Below are 20781 nucleotides of genomic sequence, written 5' to 3'. Positions count from 1 at the left end.
TGGGGGGCTGCTGGGGGCCGGCCGGGGGGGGGGGGCAGCAGACCCTGATTGGGGTGGGACCCACACGGTGCGGGGTGTTGGTCAAAACCCTAGAAATGTACGTCTGACAAGGTTCGTGTTACTGTGCCTGAATGACCAGTCCACAGATCTGCTGCATCTGACTTTGCAAAAAAAAAAAAAGTAAATCAGATGGCCTGGGGCACGTCCACTCCACGCTCATGACAACAACCACCCACAGAGTACTGCTCCCTGCGTGCAAGGTGACTTCGGCGCAGGTTGTATTCAAGGGCAGAAAGCAGTCACTGCACACGACCCTCAGAAAGGCTGTGCCGCACACGTCCGTGTGCAGGGGATGGCACCCCCAATGCAGGACGCGCACATCCGGGGAACAAGGGAGAAAGGGCCGAACGCACGGGCCGAGCAGGAGACCGTCAACCAGCCCGGTGGCTCCTGACATCGGGTGCTGTTGACAGTGAGGCTGGGACCCGGCGGTCCCAGCCCCTGGGGCCTTTCCGGATGACAATCTGTCGATACGTGTGAATTGAACACATGCACCCTTCCCTGCGGCCACACCAACGAGCTCAGGGTCACCCGCCTAGAAGCTGACAAAGATGGGCAGGGGCACATTACTGGCGGATTACGTGCCCGTCCCCAGGGCACCGGGGACGTAAATTGCGGGGCGTGGGAGCCGGCGTCAGGGGCCAAGCCTGGGCTGCTGGAGCTCCGGCTCTGCTCGTCCGGAACGTTCTGCGACAGAACCCCCGGAGCCGTAAAGTCAGGAGCCCATCCGTGTGCGCAGAGCGACCCCGTCAGGTCCGCGCACACGGCGACCGTCTGGAGGGGCCCCGAGGGAGCCGGTGACCGGCGACCGGCATCACCGGCAGGCGGGGTGCCCCCCGAGGAGGGGCGCTGTCCCCCAGCGGCCGGGCGCGGGCGCTCACCTGCAGGTTCCAGGTCTGCCTCACGTACTCCCGGATGAGGCTCTCCTTCAGGTCCTCGAACGGGCCGGTCTTGGGCTGCACGCCGGGCGGCCGGTGGAAGGGCTTCTTGAGGAGGCAGACGAGGCCGTCGCACTCCTGGGAGTGGTAGTGGCACAGCTCGGCGGGGCTGCCGTGAGCCCTGCCGCCCGCGATGGCGTACGTGCCGTTGAGCTCGCGCTCGATGGTGTAGTGGTGCGCCTTCCTCCCGTGCGCCACGGACAGCGCGAAGCCGCCCAGGTAATTGCGGCTCTGGCGCAGCAGGTACAGCCCGTCGCTCATGCCCCCCTGCACCAGGTAGTCCTCCGCCTCCTCCCGGGTGATGTTGCCAAAGAAGAAGGGCAGGTGGTTGGCGTTGTCGGCCGCCACGCCTCCCGCCATGCCGGCGCCTCCCCGCCACGGGCCGCGGGCGCACGCGGGGGTCCTCCTGGCAAGAGAAGACGGGACATCGGTCAGGACGCGAGCGGCAAGGACGGTCGCGGAACCACGGACCCTCTGCAGCCCGGGCCAGGCCCTCCCGATGGGGCCGAGAGCTCTTCCCTCCAGGGGCCTGGGGGTCCTCCTTCCAAAGGCGCCCTCTCGGCGCCGAGCCCCAAAACACAGCACGGGACAAAGGTGACCCCACTAACTTCCTCTTCCGGTCGGGACAGAGAAGTCTAAGGACACGCTACAACGGGAAGTCTCGTTGCAAGACGGCTCAGGCGCTGGCCCAATGGCCCGCAGGTGCCCGGCCCAGCACCCTCTCCAGACGGGGACAGTCATGACGGTCACGCGGTGCAACGCAGACCTGGGCGCTGGGTCTACTGCGTCTCGTCTGGTAGACGGACACCATTCGGCTCAAGGAGCAGCCACATTCACACACGTAGCACCAAGGCCGCACGCACCTCGGCTCACGGGCCTTCGGCCTGGGCAGGGGGAGGGCCAGCCGCTGCCCTGGGGCCTGAAGACAGACAACCTGTCAGGGCCCCTGGCCTCGGACGCCACGCTGTCCCCTCCCTGTCCTTCTCCAGACCACATCCAGGCACTAAAGAATCCAGGATACTAAAGAAACAGTGCGGGTTCCACATTCGACGAGGACATCCGTCACCAAGGCGGCACTGAACAGACACACGCACTTCAGGAATGGAATGGATGCTGGAGAAGAGAAGGGTCTACGCGTTGCCAATCCCCAGATACCCAAAGCAGTGTGTATTTTAACCAAAAGGGCCTGTCACGCATGGAGAAGTATCTAGGCGAAGTATCTAGGAGAAGTATCTAAAGCATCTAAAGCATCAGAGTGACTGTTGCCCGGGGTGCCTGGGGGGCTCAGGCGGTTGGGCAGAGCCCCTGACTCTTGGTTTCGGCTCGGGTCGTGACCTCACGGTTTGCGAGTTCAAGCCCCTCGTCAGGCTCCGTGCTGACAGCGCAGAGCCTGCTTGGGATCCTCTCTCTCACTCTCGCTGCCCCTCCCCACAAAATAAATAAACTTAAAAAAAAAAAAAAGAAAAAGAGAATACATGCCTGACGGAGGGAACGATTTTCTCCAGGCGATGCTGCCCAATCTCCTGAGTGAGCCCCGCAAAAGACATCAGTTTTATTATAATTTAAGGATTAAACAGTCGTCTGGCTTCCTCGTCAGCACTGGACTGTTAACGATCAGTTTTTCTTTGTCGACAGTTTGCTTTGTTACATACAGCCTACAGTTGCACGTGGTCTAAGGATGCCATGAACAAAAAACACCTCGGGGAAGATGTCTTTTGGAAGCAATTATTTCTTTTCCTATTTTTTTTAAAGTTTATTTATTTTTGACAGAGAGAGAGAGAGAGAGAGAGAGAGCACAAGTTGGGGAGGGACAGAGAGAGAGGGAGACACAGAATCGGAAACGGGCTCCAGGTTCCGAGCTGTCCGCACAGAGCCCGACGCGGGGCTCGAACTCACAAATCGTGAGATCATGACCTGAGCCGGAGTCGGACGCTCAACCGACTGAGCCCCCAGGTGCCCCTCAAGCACCATACTTTAAATGTGAACAAACACTTTGTAATTTACCTAAATCCCAACAACATAACAACCATTTTCAAAATTCGTCATTTGTTGCTTTGGACATGGGTGCTGGCTCTCTGGTCTGTAGGGCCCTTGGAAGGAATCAGAACAAGACAGGACGGGGCAAGGCACCTGCTGGCCTCTCCCCCAGGGGAGGGTCCTACACATTCATCTCCCAGCAGGTGGCTCCTTGCAGCTTTCAGGGGCAGAGGGGGTGGCCTGGAGGCCTGGCTGTGCTCAGCGTTAGCAGTCCCCATCCCCCGCCCCCTGGGCTGAGCAGCCTTTTTCTGGGGGTGTGATTTGCCATAGGGGACCCTGCCTGGGGACCTCAGGGTCGACACATTTGGCTGGTGGTGGTGGTGCGGGGTTCTGACAGCAGAGATGGCTCATGCAAGGACAGCTTAGGGCACATTCTCGGACTATTTAATTTGCGGAACGAACAGTGTCTGTGATGCCCTGTTCCTGCGCCCCCACCACCCACCCAGGGCCTTCTCCTGATCTCCAACCTCCTCTGCACAACACAGGCTGCCTGGCTCCAGGCATCGTCCCCATGAGCTCACGGCCACACGGCTGTTCTCGGCCCTGCTTTTCGGACACCAGCTCTGGCTCACTTGGCAAACCCCAAAGGCTGTGCGTCTTCACTCGGCCCTCGTCCGGGCTGCTCCCGCCGCCGAACCAGGTACCCGCGGTGACTTCCCGCCATGCACCTTCTTCCGTGTGCCCATCGACACAGCCCCCCTTCCCCACCACCCAGCACCTGCTTCCAGGCTAAATCTGCCTTTTCTTCTGACCCCAGGGAAAGTCTGTAGCTCAAACTGTGTTTAACGCCCATCAGGATAGTTTTCTCAACAGTGCCTAGAAACGCTACCTAATGGGGCGCCTGGGTGGCTCAGTCAGTTAAGTGTCCGACTTCAGCTCAGGTCACGATCTCGCGGTCTGTGAGTTCGAGCCCCGCTTTGGGCTCTGGGCTGATGGCTCAGAGCCTGGAGCCTGCTTCCGATTCTGTGTGTGTCTCTCTCTCTGCCCCTCCCCCATTCATGCTCTGTCTCTCTCTGTCTCAAAAATAAATAACCATTAAGAAAAAAGAAACGCTACCTAATGGTTGCTAGTTCAATGTTCCCAGTTCTTTCTCTACACGTGCAAAACCACTTTATTCAAAAGCTCAAAACTGAGAAACAAAGAGGGCCTTTGGGTGGCCCACACCGGACCCCCTAAGCCCCCCTGACCTCGGCCTGAGCACCTGCGCAGGTACCTTCCAGGGAGGTGAGGCTTCAGGGTGTTGTGTGGCCAGCTTCTCAAAACACAACAGCATCACTTGCTCCTCTGGGGCCAATTTGTGACACGGGTTCAACGTGCATTTCATAATAGAATAATGTTTCATGACACGAAATCCTATTTTGTGATGCCTGGGGCAGCACCTCCCCCTTTGCTGATTAATTCCTGCCCCCTATGGTTCATCTGCACAGGGGACAATCCCTCTCCCACCCCATGGCTCATCTGCACAGGTGACAATCCCTCCCCCCCCCACAATGGCTCGTCTGCACAGGTGACAATCCCTCCCCCCCCATGGCTCATCTGCACAGGTGACAATCCCTCCCCCCCCCCATGGCTCATCTGCATAGATGACAATCCCTCTCCCTCCCACCCATGGCTCATCTGCACAGGGGACAATCTCATCCCTCCCCACCCCACCCCGCCATGGCTCATCTGCACAGGCGAGGCTCAGTCAACACACCATGACTTCCCGCTGAGGGTGATCCCTGTTTCGTCCCCACACCAGTGTGCTGGCTTTGGGACCGAGGTGGAGACCGGTGTTCACGGCCCCATCTGGGTGTCTGGAACTGTTCTGGGCACATGGCAGGTGGCCAGAAATACTGGTTGATTAATATGAGCAGATTTCAAGATAGTGAGTGCAGAGCGATCTCGTTTTGTCTTCGAAAGCTCATGGGCACACACACGGGTAACATGTACGCGCCAGGAGTGGCTGGGAGGTCGGTGGGTGGCTGTGCCCCTCTCTCCTCGGTCCAAACCCCCACGCCGTCCTCTGCTCTCCCGCCGACGTCCTCGGCCTGGCCTGTACTCCCACGCCCTTGCTAACGTCACCACGTGGCCAAACCCAAGGTCACCCCCCCCCCCCCCCGGCCCTCTCTGGCTTGAGCTTCAGGCAGCACTGGACCAGGCCCAGTGCCTCGACTTCAGGGGGTCGGTCTCTATATTCTTCGCTGACCCCTGATGCCGTCTCCAACCACATCTCTCCCTGCACGGCCTCCTCCCCACCCCCCGCCGTCGGCATGGCCACCTGCGTCCCCCAAGCTCCTGACCTGAACTGCTCACCTGACGTGTCCTCCCGAGTGTCCGACAGGCGACCAACCTTCACGTGCCCCCGAGGGGACTTGGGGAGCATCCTGTCCTCCTGGGGAAATGACGCCGACCCTAAGCAGCTGCTGAGGATGAGACCCTAGAGTGCCCAGACCCCTCCCTGTCATGGCGCACTGACCTACACTGATCCAGAAGATGGCGTGCTCGCTCTCGGGTGCGTCCGTCCCGTAAGGAAGCAGTGAGCTCCGTGCACGAGGCGGGGCCGGGTCTCCAGAGAGCTCCCATCAGCTTTCCTTTCCATACATCCCAAAGCCACGACTTCTCACCATCTCCCCAGACCACCCTGGTGGCAGCCACCGCCTCCCACGCACATCGATGGGTCTCCCCCCACCTGCCCTGCTCCTGGTCTGCTCTGATGTCGGCAAGCCATCTCCCTGTCCCCCGTCACATCCCAAACTCTTCCCTGGTTTGGCCCGAGCCTCTCCTCATCTTGCCCCCTTGCACCCGTGCTCGCCACGTCGGGCCACGCCGCCCTGTCCTGATGTGCCGGGGCCTTTCCTGTCCCCGGCTGCTGCACGTCCCCCTGGCTGGTCTTCTCGGCCCACGTCACCTCCTCCGAGAGGTCTGTGCTGATGACACGCCCCCATTCATCTTTATCCCATGAAGGGTTTGTCTCCTTCATCGCATGCACCACCAACCAGCTCTTCCTGCCCTCACACGGGAGCTCCAAGGTCACCCTGTGCCTTCCTGGGGGCTCCCAAAATGCCTGTTAAACAGAAACGTGCTGGTCTCTCCTGTTTGTGGAGTTTCCGCGGGGAACGCACACTGTGCACAACACAGACTCCCCACGTGCAGCTGCCGCTTTGCTCTCTGGACGGGTCTGCTAGAACAGGGTCTCTCAGCGGATCCCCTGCCTCTCCTCCTGCAGCCCGGACCCCCCGTCTGCCCGCAGGACACCCAGAATACTTCCGGTCCTGCTCCCCCAGACGCCTGTCCAGTGCTCGCTCACGGCTCCCCTCCCGGTTCACCGTCCTCGCGCCCTTGACGTTACTTCCAGGGCGTCCGCCCTCCCGGTCACTTTGCCCACGCGATTCCACTTCCCCCAAGACCCTCTTCAAAGTGTGGCCAGCTCGGAGGCTGCCAGCGCAGGGGTCGACACATGCGGGGGTTCGGGCCACTCCTGGGTCTGCCCTCGGTATCCCGGTGTGATGCGGCCGGCCTCAGCACGCCGGTATTCACGTTGGGCTTCTGGCTAACAACAGCGGCCCCGTTCACGCGTCCCCACCCTCGACGCACACACCAACACTGCCCTTTACTCCTTACCCTCCTGTTGGTTCCTCCCGTCCATCTGTCACCCGGCAGCTCAGGGTTTCCCAACGTTTGGGCTGGACCCTTCTGTTCCGGGGGCTGTCCTGTCCATGACAGGCTGGCCTCCACTCGCTGACAGTAGTACACCCCAGTTCCCCAAGTGCGACAACCCCAACCGTCTCTAGGCGTTTCCAAATGTTCCCTGGCGGCAATGTTCCCCGGGTCCCCCGACGGGAGACCACCGTGTTCGCGGTTTTGGCCTGCTCACAAACGTGACCTGTTCCTTCCGTTCCATTAGCATCGTCGCCCGTACGTCCGATGTTCACATCTCCCCTTGTGTGGTTCCCTAGCACCATCACCGTGAGCAAAGGGCAGGGCAGGGCAGGCCGGAAGAGAGCGGAGTCCGTGGACGTAAAGGAGCCCAGGGACCTAGCTTGCCGGCACTTCGGCACATGACTCAGCACAGCGGCGCTAAGCTTGGGCCGTTCCCGGCACAATCACCAACCAGAAGCGCAAAGAAACGCAAAAACATGGCCCTACAGAGACCACCAGAAGGACCCTCGTGTGGAGCGTGAGGCCAGACAAGGAGGCAAGGCGTCGCCTTATCAAGCCTCAGCTGGGAACGGGGTGTCAGGACGCTCACATCTTTCACCGCCCTGCGCGCGCCCACAAATGACCACACAGACACGGAGAGCGTAGGCTGGGGGCTGCAACTGGGTTCCAGCGGGGAGGCGAATCATCAACGTGGAATCTGTGAATAATGAGGGCTGACTACGGGATCTCTCACTCCTCACCTCCACTGCAAAGGCCCATCCTTGTGGCCAGAGATGCACGGTGTTGCCTTGGGATAAGACTATGTTCTCAGGGGCGCCTGGGTGGCTCAGGTGGTTGAGTGTCCAACTTTCGCTCAGGTCATGATCTCATGGCTCGCGAGTTCGAGCTCTGTATCGGGCTCTGTGTTGGCAGTGCAGAGCCCGCTTCGGACCCTCTGTCCTTCTCTTTCCATCCCTCCCCTGCTCATTCTCTCTCCCTCTCTCTCTCTCTCTCTCTCAAAAAAAAAGTCTATGTTCTTAAACTTGTTATTCTTGTTCCCTAAACCCATGTTCATTTCAGTGCTTTGAACCTTGGCGTAGGAACAGAAGAGGTGGCCTGTGTCTCTGTACCTTTGTTTTTCTTAAGCCCCATCTGTCCTGGGTGTCAGAAGCCCGGACAAGTGCTTCAGGACGTCTGCTTTTCTTAAGACCCACTGAGCCGTGGCTCCTACAGGTGCTGAACCTTCGTTCGACCACAGGGTGCGTCTCCTTCCACTTCCTGCAGAGAACATCTCCAACAGCACTTAGCATGCTGAGGGGGTGGGTTTCGCATCACTGGGCCCCAGAGCCTCCCCATATCACATGAACGGAGGCGACAGCGGCAGAGATCAATGGCGCTCTGGGGAGACATTTGCGGACAATTTCTGCTATAGCCCCGCCACAGCGGGGAACAAAATCAGAAAGATGCAGAAAAGTAACAAAAGACCCTGGCGTATCACACTCAGAGGCACACGGCCGCCTCGATGCAAAGCAGCCGTGATAGAGATTTGCCTGGGAATTTCCTCTGTGGCTTCAAGCTGAGAGAATTAAGTGTGGGGCTTGAGTAAAAGGAACAACCTCACAGTTCGGTGAATTTGCATAAGAGGAAAGAGTCCAGCCTTCAGGGACAACAGGGCTTCCTGGGGGCTGGGCAGGGGCTGGCCGATTAGTCACAAGAGACGGCCAGGCTGGGGCGGGCACAGCGGGGCCGCCCCCGAAGTCCCCACAGATGACCACCCTTGGCGGGTCTGCAGGGAGCCATGGGTGGTGCCTTCTGCGTGCAGGATCTGGCCACGTGGAAGGCGATGCGTGGACACAGACGCTGTGGCTCCCGGCCGGAGTCAGCCCTGTGCCCACCAGCCTGCCCTCGGCGAGACCGCCCCATGGTGCTGTCCCCAGCCTCCCCGGGGCCTGCCGTCCGGCCACACCACTGCTCGTCCGAGACAGAACCACACAGATCGATCTCTGCCAATCATTCCCCGATCTGGGTTTGCAGGAAAGCACATTTCTTAGAATAGAGGCACACGTTTCAGAAATAAAACATAAGTCTAAGGCTGTCTGGACAGAGTGACTTTTTGCTAATGTCTACAGGCAAGGAGAAGGGTCAACACTGGAAAATATCATCCAGACCTTCAAACCAGAGTTCTCTGGCCATGCGTCCAGAGCTGGAAGCCACTAACGGCCCATCAGGGAGAGGACGACGTGGCTCAGCCAGCACCCGGCTTCTCGGGCCCCACGAGAGAACCTCGCTCTGGGCCATCCCGATGCTTCTCCGCTGACGCGGCCGCACAAATCGCAGCTATTAGGCCCTCATGTCAACATACAGGTTAACTCTCGACATTCGTGGTTGCAACTAAGTGACCAGCCCACCTCAAACGATTTAACATCAAAACAGAAATCACTGAAGGTGTATTTATTTATTTTGAGAGGGAGAAAGAGAAAGGAGCCGCAGAGGACAGTCAGAACCCTGTGCCGAGCCTGCCAATGCCAGGCCCAGAAAACCCGCTCCACCTTCCCTGGGGAGCAAGGGCTACCCCTGCGGCCTGTCCTCAGGGGCTCCGGGCACACGCAGACGTGCGCCTCACGGGCGGGGCTCCTGCATGAGGACGCTTGCTTGTTCACAGGTGAGCTGGCGCTTAGCCAAGAATCCATCAACACAGGATGACATCCAAGGTGTCACCGGGTCATGTCCCGCCCTGCTCTCCTGAGGAGGGAGAGGGTGGGGTTGCAGCCAGCAGGTCCCGGGATGTCCCGGCCCAGCCACCGTGGCCCAAAGGCACCCTGGATGTGGCTGGCAGCTGTCCCCGGCCTCTCCGCAGGGCAGACCACACAGGGAAGCAGGACCGGCCGGAAAACAGCCACGGTTTTCTGTGGTCCCGCCCCAGGTGATGCGCAGGGAGACCCTGGTCACCCCACAGACACGTGGCTTCTCCTGTCCCGTCCGCAAGGGCCTGGCTGAGGCTTTCAGCCTCTGGACACTCTTTCTTATGTTCCTGTCCCCAAACCTCATTCACACAAACTGCAGGGACCCTGCAGCTGCCGGAGAACCTGGACCACGTGATTTCAACCCACCGGGACCCGCTAACGTGGGCTAAGACATCTACGGCAAGTGCTTCTCAGTATACCCAAAATCACTATCACTGTTTTCTTTTCTTTTTTAAATGTTTACTTATTTTTGAAAGAGAGAAAGATACTGAGAACGAGCAGAGGAGGGGCAGAGAGAGGGAGGGAGACTCAGAATCTGAAGCAGGCTCCAGACTGCGAGCCATCAGTACAGAGCCCGATGCAGGCCTTCAACTCACGAGCCACGAGATCATGACCTGAGCCAAAGTTGGATGCTTCACCAGCTGAGCCATCCAGGCGCCCCCCAACCCTAAGCTATTTTAAGTATCTAATTCCCCTACAAGGCCGGACCACGTAGGAGAGAAACGCTAGAGGAATCTTAGCAGGATGGCAATTCCCGGCAGGGGGCTGGCAAGGCTGAGCAGATACAGTCTCCAGGTCAGTAGGGCCAGTGTGCAGGGTCAGGGTGCGGGTGCCAGCTCTCCTTGGGCCCTGTCCCAGGTCTCCTGGCAGACGGCCATCGCGCACCGGCGGGAGACATAACTTTCCACCTGTCTCGGGTTGCAACACGCATCTGCTGCGCACTCACGCCTCTGTGTCGTGAGCACGACTTTGGATTTCACACTCAAGGCTGTGCTGTCTCCCGGAACACCCACCATGGAGAGACACCCTGTCCCGACACCTGGAGCCGGAAGGAGTCGGTGGACGGTTTACTTAGGTGCGGCCAGGAGACTCACAGGGATGTGTCTGCAAAATTAACCGAAGCCGACTGCGCCCCAGACCTACAGGAGGGACAGCTCTGCGCAAGAAGCATCGGCATGCCACAGAGGATCGACCTGATTGAGCCGCAAAGAGCCTGGGTGTGCACCATGCATGCCGTGAGAGGGACAGTGACCCAGATGGCAGGATAGCAAGGGGAGGCTCGCAAGCACTCGCTCGCGGGGCGTCGGCTGACCTGCCCGCATCACGAAAGGTAGTGGTGCCCAAGTTCACAGACCTGGCATCGGGCTCCGGAGGTCAATGCCCTCCCAAAGGACACACAGGTAGTCACGGTAGAGCCAGGCTGGAGGCCAGCCCTTCCTTAGCTGCAGCCCTTGGAGGCCCTCTGAAAGACAGAGACCAAACTGAGGGTTGACGGAGGGAGGTGGGTGGGGGATGGGCTGGATGGGGGATGGGGACTAAGGAGGGCACTTGTGATGAGCACTGATGTTGTATGTAAGAGATGAATCCCTGAATTCTACTCCTGAAACCAATATTGCACTCCCTGTTAACGAACTACGATATAAATTAAAAAAAAAAAATTTTGGAAAACACAAAAAAGAGATACAAATGGAAAAGTCAAGGCCCCACTGGGACTTGCCGAATCACAGCTGTGGGGGCTGGGGCCCAGCGAGTCTGTGATTCCACAAGCTCAGGTCTGAGAACTCCAGCCCAGCAACGCCATCCACGTAGCTGCACGAGACAAACATCGAAGTCCGGGCAGTACCCTCTCTTCTCCAGCAACACATCAGTCAGTCTTCCCATTTCACCGGCCACCCTTCCAAACACGCCCACCTTTCCAACAAAACCTGAGCCCTCCACTTCTCTGCTGTTGGTCCACCGCCATCCACCCTCTCATCTCAGGACCGACCAGCTGGCCCCCCCATCGCTCCCACTGGGCTCTCTCAGTGCAGAACCCTCAGATGCTCCCAGACCAGCCAATCCCCCTCAAGGTAAACCCCATGCCTTTCTCTCACAGCGCTGCCCACAGTCCTGACTTCATATCCGAGCATGAGTACTGGATGAATGCCTGCCTCCCCGAGGGCAGAGATGGTATCTATACGTCTCTTTTACTTGTTTTTTAAATTAAAAAAAATTGTTTTAAGTTCATTTCTTAGAGACAGACAGCATGAGCGGGGAGGGGCAGACAGAGGCAGAGAGAGAGAGAGAGAATCCCAAAGCAGGCTCCGTGCTGCCAGCGCAGAGCCTGATTCAGGGCCCAAACCCACAAAACCCCGCGATCGTGACCCGAGCCAAAACCAAGAGCTGGATGCTTAATTTGCCTTAGCCACCCAGGCACCCCTTCTTCTACTTTTTAAATAAACTTTAAATTTTAGGATGTGTTTAGATTTACAGAAAAATCGCAAAGATAGTACAGAGTGTCCATATACCCCACCTTTCTCCTGCTAACATCTTATATGCCTACGGTACATCTCTCACTAGTGAACCAACAGTGACACATTATTGTTAACTAAAGCTCATACTTCATTCCCTTCTTTGGGTTTCCTTCGTTTTTACCTAACGCCTTCTTTTTTATGTGCCAGGACCCCACCCAAGACACCACTCTGTATTTAGTCCTGATGCCTGCTCAGGCATCTGTGGACTGTGACATGTTCTCACACCTTCCTTGTTTTAAGTGACCTGGACAGTTTCAAGGAATACTGCTCAGGTAGTTTGTAGAACGTTCCTCACCTGAGTTGTCTGATGTTTCTCCCATGGTTAGATCGCAGTTGGGTGTTTTGGGGAGAGAGACCCCACAGGGGAAAGTGCCATCTGACCCATCAGATGGAGGGTACATGCTCTCAACATCACCTGTCACCGTTAATGTTAATCTTTACCATCTGGAAGAGGGGTGCCTGTTGGGTTTCTCCACTGTAAAATTGTTCCCCCACCCCATCCCTTCCATCCCACTCCTTTTGGAAGGAAGAAACTCTGTGCAGCCCACACTTCGGGAGAGGGGAGGTACGTTCCACCTCCTTGAGGGCAGAGTATCTTCATAAGTTGTTTGGACTTCTTCTGCAGGGTAGACTTGTCTATTCCCCCCACCCCCCTTGTATTTATTTGGTTGTGTATCCAAAACTACTTTATTCTGTTGCTCACACTGTTCTGGCATGGCCACTGAGTACCCTTCCAGCTGGCACCTTTGTCCTTTTCAAATGGCTCTATCATTGTGGTTTTTTGCTTTGTTGGGGGACATTTCCTTATTTCTGGCATTAAAGATACCACAGGTGTCTCTAGTATGTTGCCTACTCCACTCCTAGGTCATCATTTCTCTCTTCCTTGGGATTGAGAGTGGTATTCGAAACCAAGATCTGGGCACAAAGTGTGCTCACTGCTACTAGGACGTCACTGTCTCTAGACCCTCTCAGATGACAGAGAAAGTATACATATAAGTATACCTAACCTGTATATGTACACACATCTGAAGTATTTCTCTCTCTATATCCATCTGTATCTATGTTAACCTAAACATCAAGTCCTACTTGATCTCCATCCCTCTGCTTCCACTTTCTGAAAGAGAAAATTGTTGAAAACTGATACAATTTCCTCCTTAAATGTATGATATATTTCGTCAATGAAACCACAGGAGCATGGTGCTTTTTGTTTTTCAGGTAGGGAGGAGGCTATTAATTATTGACTTAACTTGGAAAGAGTTTGCAACTTCCAAGAATTAGCCTCTTTCATATACACCGCCACATTTGTGAGGACAGAACTTTCCCCAGTATTTGGTTATTGTCTCTTTGATGTGCACAGAATTAGCAGTGATGATGTCTCTTTTATTTCTGATACCGGTAATCTGTGTCTTTTCTATTGTTTTCCTGTTTTCAATGTCAAGGATTTCTGCTCTTGTTTTAATTATTTCCTTTCTTCTTCTTGCTTTAGGCTTTATTTTCTCTTTTATTTTGCAGTTTTCCAAGGTAGAAGCACAGGTTATTGATTTTACATCTTCCTTTTATCTAGTAGATGCATTTACCTCTATAAATTTCCTTCTAAGCACTATTTTGGCTGCATCCCACAAATTTTGATAAGGGGTATTTTAATTTTTATTCTGTGGGGAACACTTTTACATTTCCCTTTACACTTCTTCTTTGACCCACTAAGTATTTAGAAGTCTGTTGTTTAATTTAAAAATATTTGGGGATTTTACAGAGGTCTGTTACTGATTTCTACGTTAATTCCATTGTATCCTGAAAACACAATTTATATCATTTTATATTCACATAAATTACACATTATTTTTTATTCATACACATTACATAAGAACTTATGTTACCATACGTTTTCCAAGAACACTCTCTATCTTGGTGAATGTTCCATATGAGTTTGAGAAGAATGAGTATTTTTCTGTTGTTGGATTGAATATTTTATGAATGTTGAGTAGATCAACAGGGTGCAAGGTGCTGCTCGGGTCACGTGTACCGTTATTGATTCTCTACCTACTTAGTCTATCAATTACTGACAGAAGGTGATGGAGATCTCCAACTACAACAAGGGATTTGCCTATTTTCTTTTCGGTGCTATCAGTGTTTGCCTTGTGTATTTTGATGTCCTTTGTTAAGTGCATACATGTTTAAAATTGTTCTATCTCTTTGGATAAGTGATTCCTTTATTGTTAAGTAACACTCCTCTTTATCCCTGATGGTCCCATTTTCTGAAGCCTGTTTTATTGAAAATTAATATAGCTATTCCATCTTTATTTCGAGTGGTGCTAGCATGGACTATCTTTCTCCATTCCTTTAGTATTAATCCACATATGTCTCTACATTTAAGGTAAGTTTGTTTTTGTTTTTTTTTTGCAACGGGTGGGTCACGTTTTTTGATCCACTGTTATAAACTTTGTACCTTAACTAGGGTACTTAGACCATCTGCATTAAAAGCGATTACTGATTTAATTGGATTGATATCTAACATGTTTGTAGCTTTTTTATTCATAGAATTTGCTCTTTACTCTCCTCTTTTTCTGCTTTCTCCAGTTTTAATCAAGGATCTTACATGATTCCATTGTAGATGCTCCCAGCATATCTTTTAAAACTTTTTAGTGTTGCCCGGGAGTTTATAATATACATTTAAAACCTAAATTTTAAATCGAACTTTCAAATGACACTATGCCACTTCACATACAGTAGAATTACCTCCTAACAGCATTCCTGTTCTTCCCTCTGAACATCTGTGACAATACCACCATTCATTTCACTCACACGTGAGAATCATTCCGTACACAGTTACTTGTACTACTTTAAATAAACACCTGCCTTTTAGATCAATGAAGAATAAGAAAAGTAAAATATTTTATTTTACCTTCATTTTTTCCTTTGCTGATGCTCTTCCATTCTTCGGGCAGATCCAACTTTCAGATCTATACCTTTTGCCTTCTGGCTGAAAAATTTCTTTTACATTTTTTTTTTTTTTGTAAGGCCAATCAGCTAGTGGCAAATTTTCTTAGCTTTTGTTTGTCCAAGAAAGTCCTTATTTCTCTTTTGCATTTGAAGGATACTTGAGCTGGATATAAAATTCTAGGTTGGCACTTGTGTTTTTTTTCTTTTTTAACATTTAAAATATTTCGAAAGGGCAGTTCTGGTTTGCACGGTTTATGATAGGAAATCTCCTATAAATAACTCTCACCCCCTGTTCCTCTGTGCTTAGTGTCTCCACCCCTCTCTGGCTTTTTTTCAAGATTTTCTCTCTGTCTCTAGTTTCTTTCTTTCTGTGAGTTTTCTGGATCTGTGTTGTGGTGACTGCATGTTCCCTTCCCTTTTAGTATGCCTAGTAATTTTTTGCTGAAACCTGGAGTGTTTTGATTTTTTTTTGACAACCTGTTTTTTGGTTGTTGAAAACCTAGACGTGTTGAATCAGGTAATATGAACTGAAGTGAATGGACTCGTAGTGTGAGGATTTACATTACCATCCTAGAATTTCTGTAGCTGCAGGTGCCAGACTTCACATTCTTCTGTGCCCTGTTTGTGTGTCCCCCATTGCCTTTGGGTTTCCCCTGAGCCCTCCTGCTCAGAAGAGTGCATGTCCTGTAGTTCTTTCCTCTGCCCGCCATCCACAGTTGTACCACACCCCACTGGAGGCAAGGCACGAAGGAAGGGGAGTACTCCTGGGGTACCTGGGGGGGCTCAGTCAGTTGAGCATCTGACTTCAGCTCAGGTTGTGGTCTCTTGGTTCATGGCTTTGAGCCCAGCGTCAGGCTCTGTGCTGACAGCTCAGAGCCTGGAGCTTGCTTTGGATTCCATGTCTCCCCCTCTCTCTGCCCTTCCCCACTTATTCTCTCTCTCTCTCTCTCTCAAAAATAAACATTTAATTTTTTTTTTAAAAAAAGAAGGGGAGCATTCCATAACAGCACACTAACCCTCAGGCTCTCCCTGAGCCAGGGCCATAAGGCTGTGATCTGCACAAGTGTTTTCTCCAGTGGTGTGGCTTCTTTTTTTCTCAAGCCCCACACTTTCTATCCTGCCTGCTATGTTCCAGTAATTTACTTGAAGCCTAATCCCCATTAACCATGGGTGTGTGATTTTTTTTTTTTTTTTTTTTTTTTTTTTTTGTCCTTCAGGTGACATAAGACGTCAGGAGCGCACTGGAGTAGGAGGAATCCCTCTTTTTCAATGGGGACACAGTGGTGACAAGATCTTCTCCCTGGACAAGAGCCTGTTATAGAGAAGGTTCTGGGTGCATTTTTTTTTATTTACTTAAATAAATTTTTCACTATATTGTAAAATAGTTCATTTATTTCAAAATCATGTCGTCCACAAAAATAGTCAAATCCAACTTGATTTTAAAAAATTATTACCCTAGGGGTACCTGGGTGGCTCAGTCAGTTAAGCATCCAACTTGAGCTCAGGTCATGAACTCATGATTTGTGAGTTCAAGCCCTGCATTGGGCTCTGTGCTGATAGGTCAGAGCCTGGAGCCTGCTTCAGATTCTGTGTCTCCCTCTCTCTGCTCCTCCCCCACTCGTGCTGTCTGTCTCTCTCTCTGAAGTAAATATTAAGAAAAATTAAAAAAAATATTTCCCTATTTATATGAGAAAGAAACAAAATACAGCAACTCTCATGGTGTGTGGTAATGTCCTAAAAAATGACCCTGAACACTGAATTAGTGAATAGGAACCACTGCTTCTAGGGGAAGTACAGACTAGGTTCCGGGGGGTCTGTGGTCACACATTTCCATCAACTAATCAATGCACTGTCTTGTTCTTTTATAAGATTCTATATGTAAGTCTTAGATTCATCCTTTATCCATTTTTTCTTTTCTTTCCTTTTCTTTTCTTTCCTTTCCCTTTCCCTTTCCTTTCCTTTTCTTTTTTTTTTTAAGTAGGCTTCCCACTGAGAGAGGAACCCACTGCGAGGCTTGAACTCATGACCATGAGATCAAGACCTGAGCTGAGATCAGGGGTCCGACGCTTAACCGACTGAGCCACCCAAGGCACCCCTCATCCTTTATCCATGTTGAGGGACTTCCAGAATATTCACAAGGGCATCCATGGTCACAAATGAGACAGAAAAGTACAGGTTATTGTAAAAATCAGTACGGCGGTAGATAGATACTAACATGTGCAAAATTTATACCTCAATTAGTCTTAGCTCCTGATAACCCCGTCTTGCTGTATTTGTTGGCTCTAAAAAATTTCCTGGCATCTTCAAAACCATAGGTTTTACATACATGTATCAAAAAGAAGTCCACGGCCTGCGACAAGTCTGTCCGGTCTGCTAGAACAGATGTTCATATTTGCTGTAGACGAGCCACCAGGTAACATGGCAAAGATCAGCATCATGTGCATAAATCAGTGCAGCAGAGGAAACAAGAGAATGAACGGCCTTTGCCCCCAAGGGGACCCGAGCTTGATTTGTCAGTCCTGCTGCTCCTTCACCAGCCCTCTGGTCTTGGGCAAATTACCGTCCACAAAAAGGACACAGCTTTCACCTTATTTGGAATGTTCTTTTAGGAGAAATAAGGGCAAAAAAATAGGTAAAATGGCAAAAAATGGCAACATTTGTTAATTATGAATGTGTTGGGACTTGTCTGTATTTGTAAATTTCCTTCCCGAAAGAGGGCTGTCAGGAAGAATAAATGAGGTCATGTCAGATCAAGACCTGGGGCTCCTGTTCTTCCTCCCCTCCCCTCCCCTCCCCTCCCCTCCCCTTTCTTTTCCTTTCCTTTCCTTTCTCCTTTTCTTTCTTTCTTTCTTTCTTTCTTTCTTTCTTTCTTTCTTTTTAATGTTTATTTACTTTTAGGGAGAGAGAGACAGAGTGTGAGCAGGGGAGGGGTAGAAAGAGAGAGGGAGACACAGAATCTGAAGCAGGCTCCAGGCCCTGAGCTGTCAGCACAGAGCCCAACGCGGGGCTCTAACCCACGAACCGTGAGATCATGACCTGGGCCAAAGTTGGACCCTTCACCAACTGAGCCACACAGGCACCCCTCCCGTTCTTTCCTCCAGTCTGACCAGAAACAACCTGACTGCAGGGAAGGCTCTTGGCTACTGCTACAGCCCCAGCACCTAGTACTGTTCCTGGCTGGTGGCAAGTGGCCAATAAATCAATGTGCTGACCGGATCAAAGAGTCAGCCAAGCAAACAGCCCTGTTTGGCCATGTAGATCGGAGAGGCTGGCAGGAGCCAACAGTGCCACACGAATTTTTTTGGTCATTAAGAATAGCTCGTCTGTGTATTCTTACCTGTTCCTGAAGAAACTTAACGAAAATGCCAAACACTCTAAGTTGCTCCGTAAGATAAGTATCAAAACATCAGGTAGTTTGCGCGTTGACAGATTGAAGAGGTCATGACCCCCTCCTCTCTGAAATAACCCCAAACAAGAACAGGAAGAGAAAGGCCATGGAATTAGCAGACACCCTCTAACCCCAAACGACAACTTGGGGGGAGCAGAGCCCAATGCAGTGAAGGCTCATTCCCAGAGCATGAAGGCCCTCAGGGCAGGTGGTCAAGGAAGGGACCCACCACAGACCTCAGACGAAGCCCGGAGAGCTGGGGCCCCCACAGCAGTGGGGGAGTCCACCATTTCTTAGGGTGGAGAGATTCTGAATGGCCAATTCTGAATTAAGCCAATTCCTCCTCTCTCTCTCTCTGTCTCTCTCTCTCTCTCAATCTCTCTCTCTCAAACCAATACATAAACTTTAAAACAATAAAGGTGACCAGCAAGAGGAGAGACGGGGGGCAGGCGTATAAAGAACATTCCCCAGAACGTCCCAAGGGGCTGACGACATCATGGCCGCACGTATGGCTGTGGAATCAAAGGACTTCATGGAATAATCCCGCAGTTAAAGCAGTGGCTTGAACCGGAGACACGAAAGCTAGTGGAGGAGACGGGGAGGCAGGGACAGCCGCCAGAGATAAGCCGGCAGAGGCAGGGGAAGCGGGAAAGAGAGCAGGCCCTCAGCTGTGAAGACAGCGATGGACAGAGTGGAGTCGCTCGAGGACGGTGAAAAGGCAAATCAACCAAACGCGAGGGAATGCAGCACGAGAACGGAAGGACAACAGAGACCCCAAAGACGCAAGCTCAGCCTTCCTGGAGCGGAGATGCTGGCCGAAGGGGTGGGACGCATGTTCAGAGCTTTAACGAAAGTAAATTTCCAGAAACGAGGGGGCCTTCTGCCTGGACTCTCTCACCCGGGAGCCTATCAGTGAGGAGGGGTGGATGATCTCAGCCGTCTCCCCGGCCGCCTTCCAGGCCCAAGGATGGGAGCCCACCCCGAGGGACACGCGGGCCAGCCGGGCTGGGGGCTGGCGCGCTGTGGGCAGGGAGCTTTGCACGCCTCCCCCGAGAATCAGAAGGCCCGAGCAGGGCTGTCTACACCACCTTCTCGACACCTGCTTTGCGATCTCTCTGAGCGTTTCCGAGTCGTGCAGATGCCCTGCTCCCCCCACCCCCTGACACCAGCCCTGCCCTGCCTGGGTGTCCTCATGCACTGAGGCTACGCGGTCTGCCTTCCTGAGCAAGCTGGATTAGCACAACAAAGAAAGTTCTAGACCAGAACCGAGATTCTCCACCCTGACTACAGCTTAGAATACCCTGAGTGGTTCATTTTTTTTTTTTTTTTTTTTAATAGTGCCTGGTGATGGAGTTCTAGCCCCAGATGACTCAGAAGCTCCAAGGCTGGGGCCCAGACATCCGGACTGTTTGAAAGCTCTTCCCGGTGCCCTGCGTGGCCAGGCAGGGGTGGAGGGGCATCGCTGCTCTGGACTGAAGGTTCTGGAGCCCCACGCTGACGCAGACAGAACCGGCCATGGGAGAGAGCAGTAACACGGCTGGGGAGGTAGAGGAAAGAATCCACTTTGCTCCGAAATCTAACAAGGTGATGTGTAGGCGGCGTCCGGGAAAAGGCGTGCGGCCAGGAGCATCTCACCCACATCGGCCCCGTGAACACAGCGATTCAGGTGAGGCACCTTGCCCTTGGCCGTCCCTGGTGGGGGGGGGGGGCGCATGCGTGTGGCCAGGCCGGCGAGCTAAATTTAGGAAGCGTGTGTTGCTAGGCTTCCTGACCACAGGCTGAATCATGAAAGGAAGTTCTAGAATTCCCAAACCCTTCCGAAATGCTGCTCGCAGGCTGCCTTATCTCTGGCCAAGTTCAGCAGCACGGGGACCCCAGAAACGGACAAACTGCCCAGACGGAGGGGGAGGCGGGGCGGGCGCCCCGCTGGGGCCGTCCCACCGGGCAGCACGGTCACCTGAGCAGTCCCCGGGTCCGCAGCCGCCGCCCCAGGATGCCCGCCTCTCAGCTGGTCTCGCCGAGCCCACTGCGCACGCTCCCGGAAATTAAGACCTCGGCTCCTGGCATCGCAAAGACCACAACGTGCGGAACATCCACACGGCCTTTTCTGCCTCCTGCCTTAGGAGGAACACGTCTCTTTGTAAATGGACACAACCTCGCATTCCAAATATTTTGAGACAATGATGTTGGATTTTTTTTTTTTTTAACCGCAGGGAAATGAGCAAGTACAAAGGTTCTCTCCGTTACCTGAAAATCCTCTTGAATAAGAAACTAGTTTATTCCAGAAACCATACCGAACCAAGAGTGCTTAACCCAAGGACACGTCAGTCAGTAACCTTCTCCAGGGTTTTGTGTGTGTGTGTGTGTGTGTGTGTGTGTGCGTGTGTGCATGCACTTGTGCGGGTGGCGTGTGCATGTGTGTATGCCCGTGTGGTGCGTGCGTATGTGCGTATGCTTACGTGCACACGCGCGATGCGTGTGCTATATGCACGCGTGTCATGAGTGTTTTGGTGAACGCTATTGTGTTGAGCAGGTGATGT

General features: G+C 52.9%; 1 protein-coding gene across 2 annotated transcripts in view; it reads right to left on the bottom strand.

The window, feature by feature from the left end:
• Positions 1-20781, bottom strand: part of SYK (spleen associated tyrosine kinase) — an 83433-nt gene that overhangs the window by 48572 nt on the left and 14080 nt on the right. For both annotated transcript variants that reach the window (XM_043567037.1, XM_043567038.1), the window contains exon 2: positions 942-1404. In XM_043567037.1, coding sequence (XP_043422972.1) covers positions 942-1358 — 417 coding nt within the window. In that variant the 5' untranslated portion in view covers positions 1359-1404. The remainder of the gene's footprint in view (positions 1-941; positions 1405-20781) is intronic.

Source organism: Prionailurus bengalensis, chromosome D4 (genome assembly GCF_016509475.1).
Source record: "Prionailurus bengalensis isolate Pbe53 chromosome D4, Fcat_Pben_1.1_paternal_pri, whole genome shotgun sequence".
In the NCBI taxonomy this organism is placed as follows: domain Eukaryota; kingdom Metazoa; phylum Chordata; class Mammalia; order Carnivora; family Felidae; genus Prionailurus; species Prionailurus bengalensis.
Note: the sequence above shows the minus strand (reverse complement) of the source record. Positions and strands in the feature narration are given on the sequence as shown.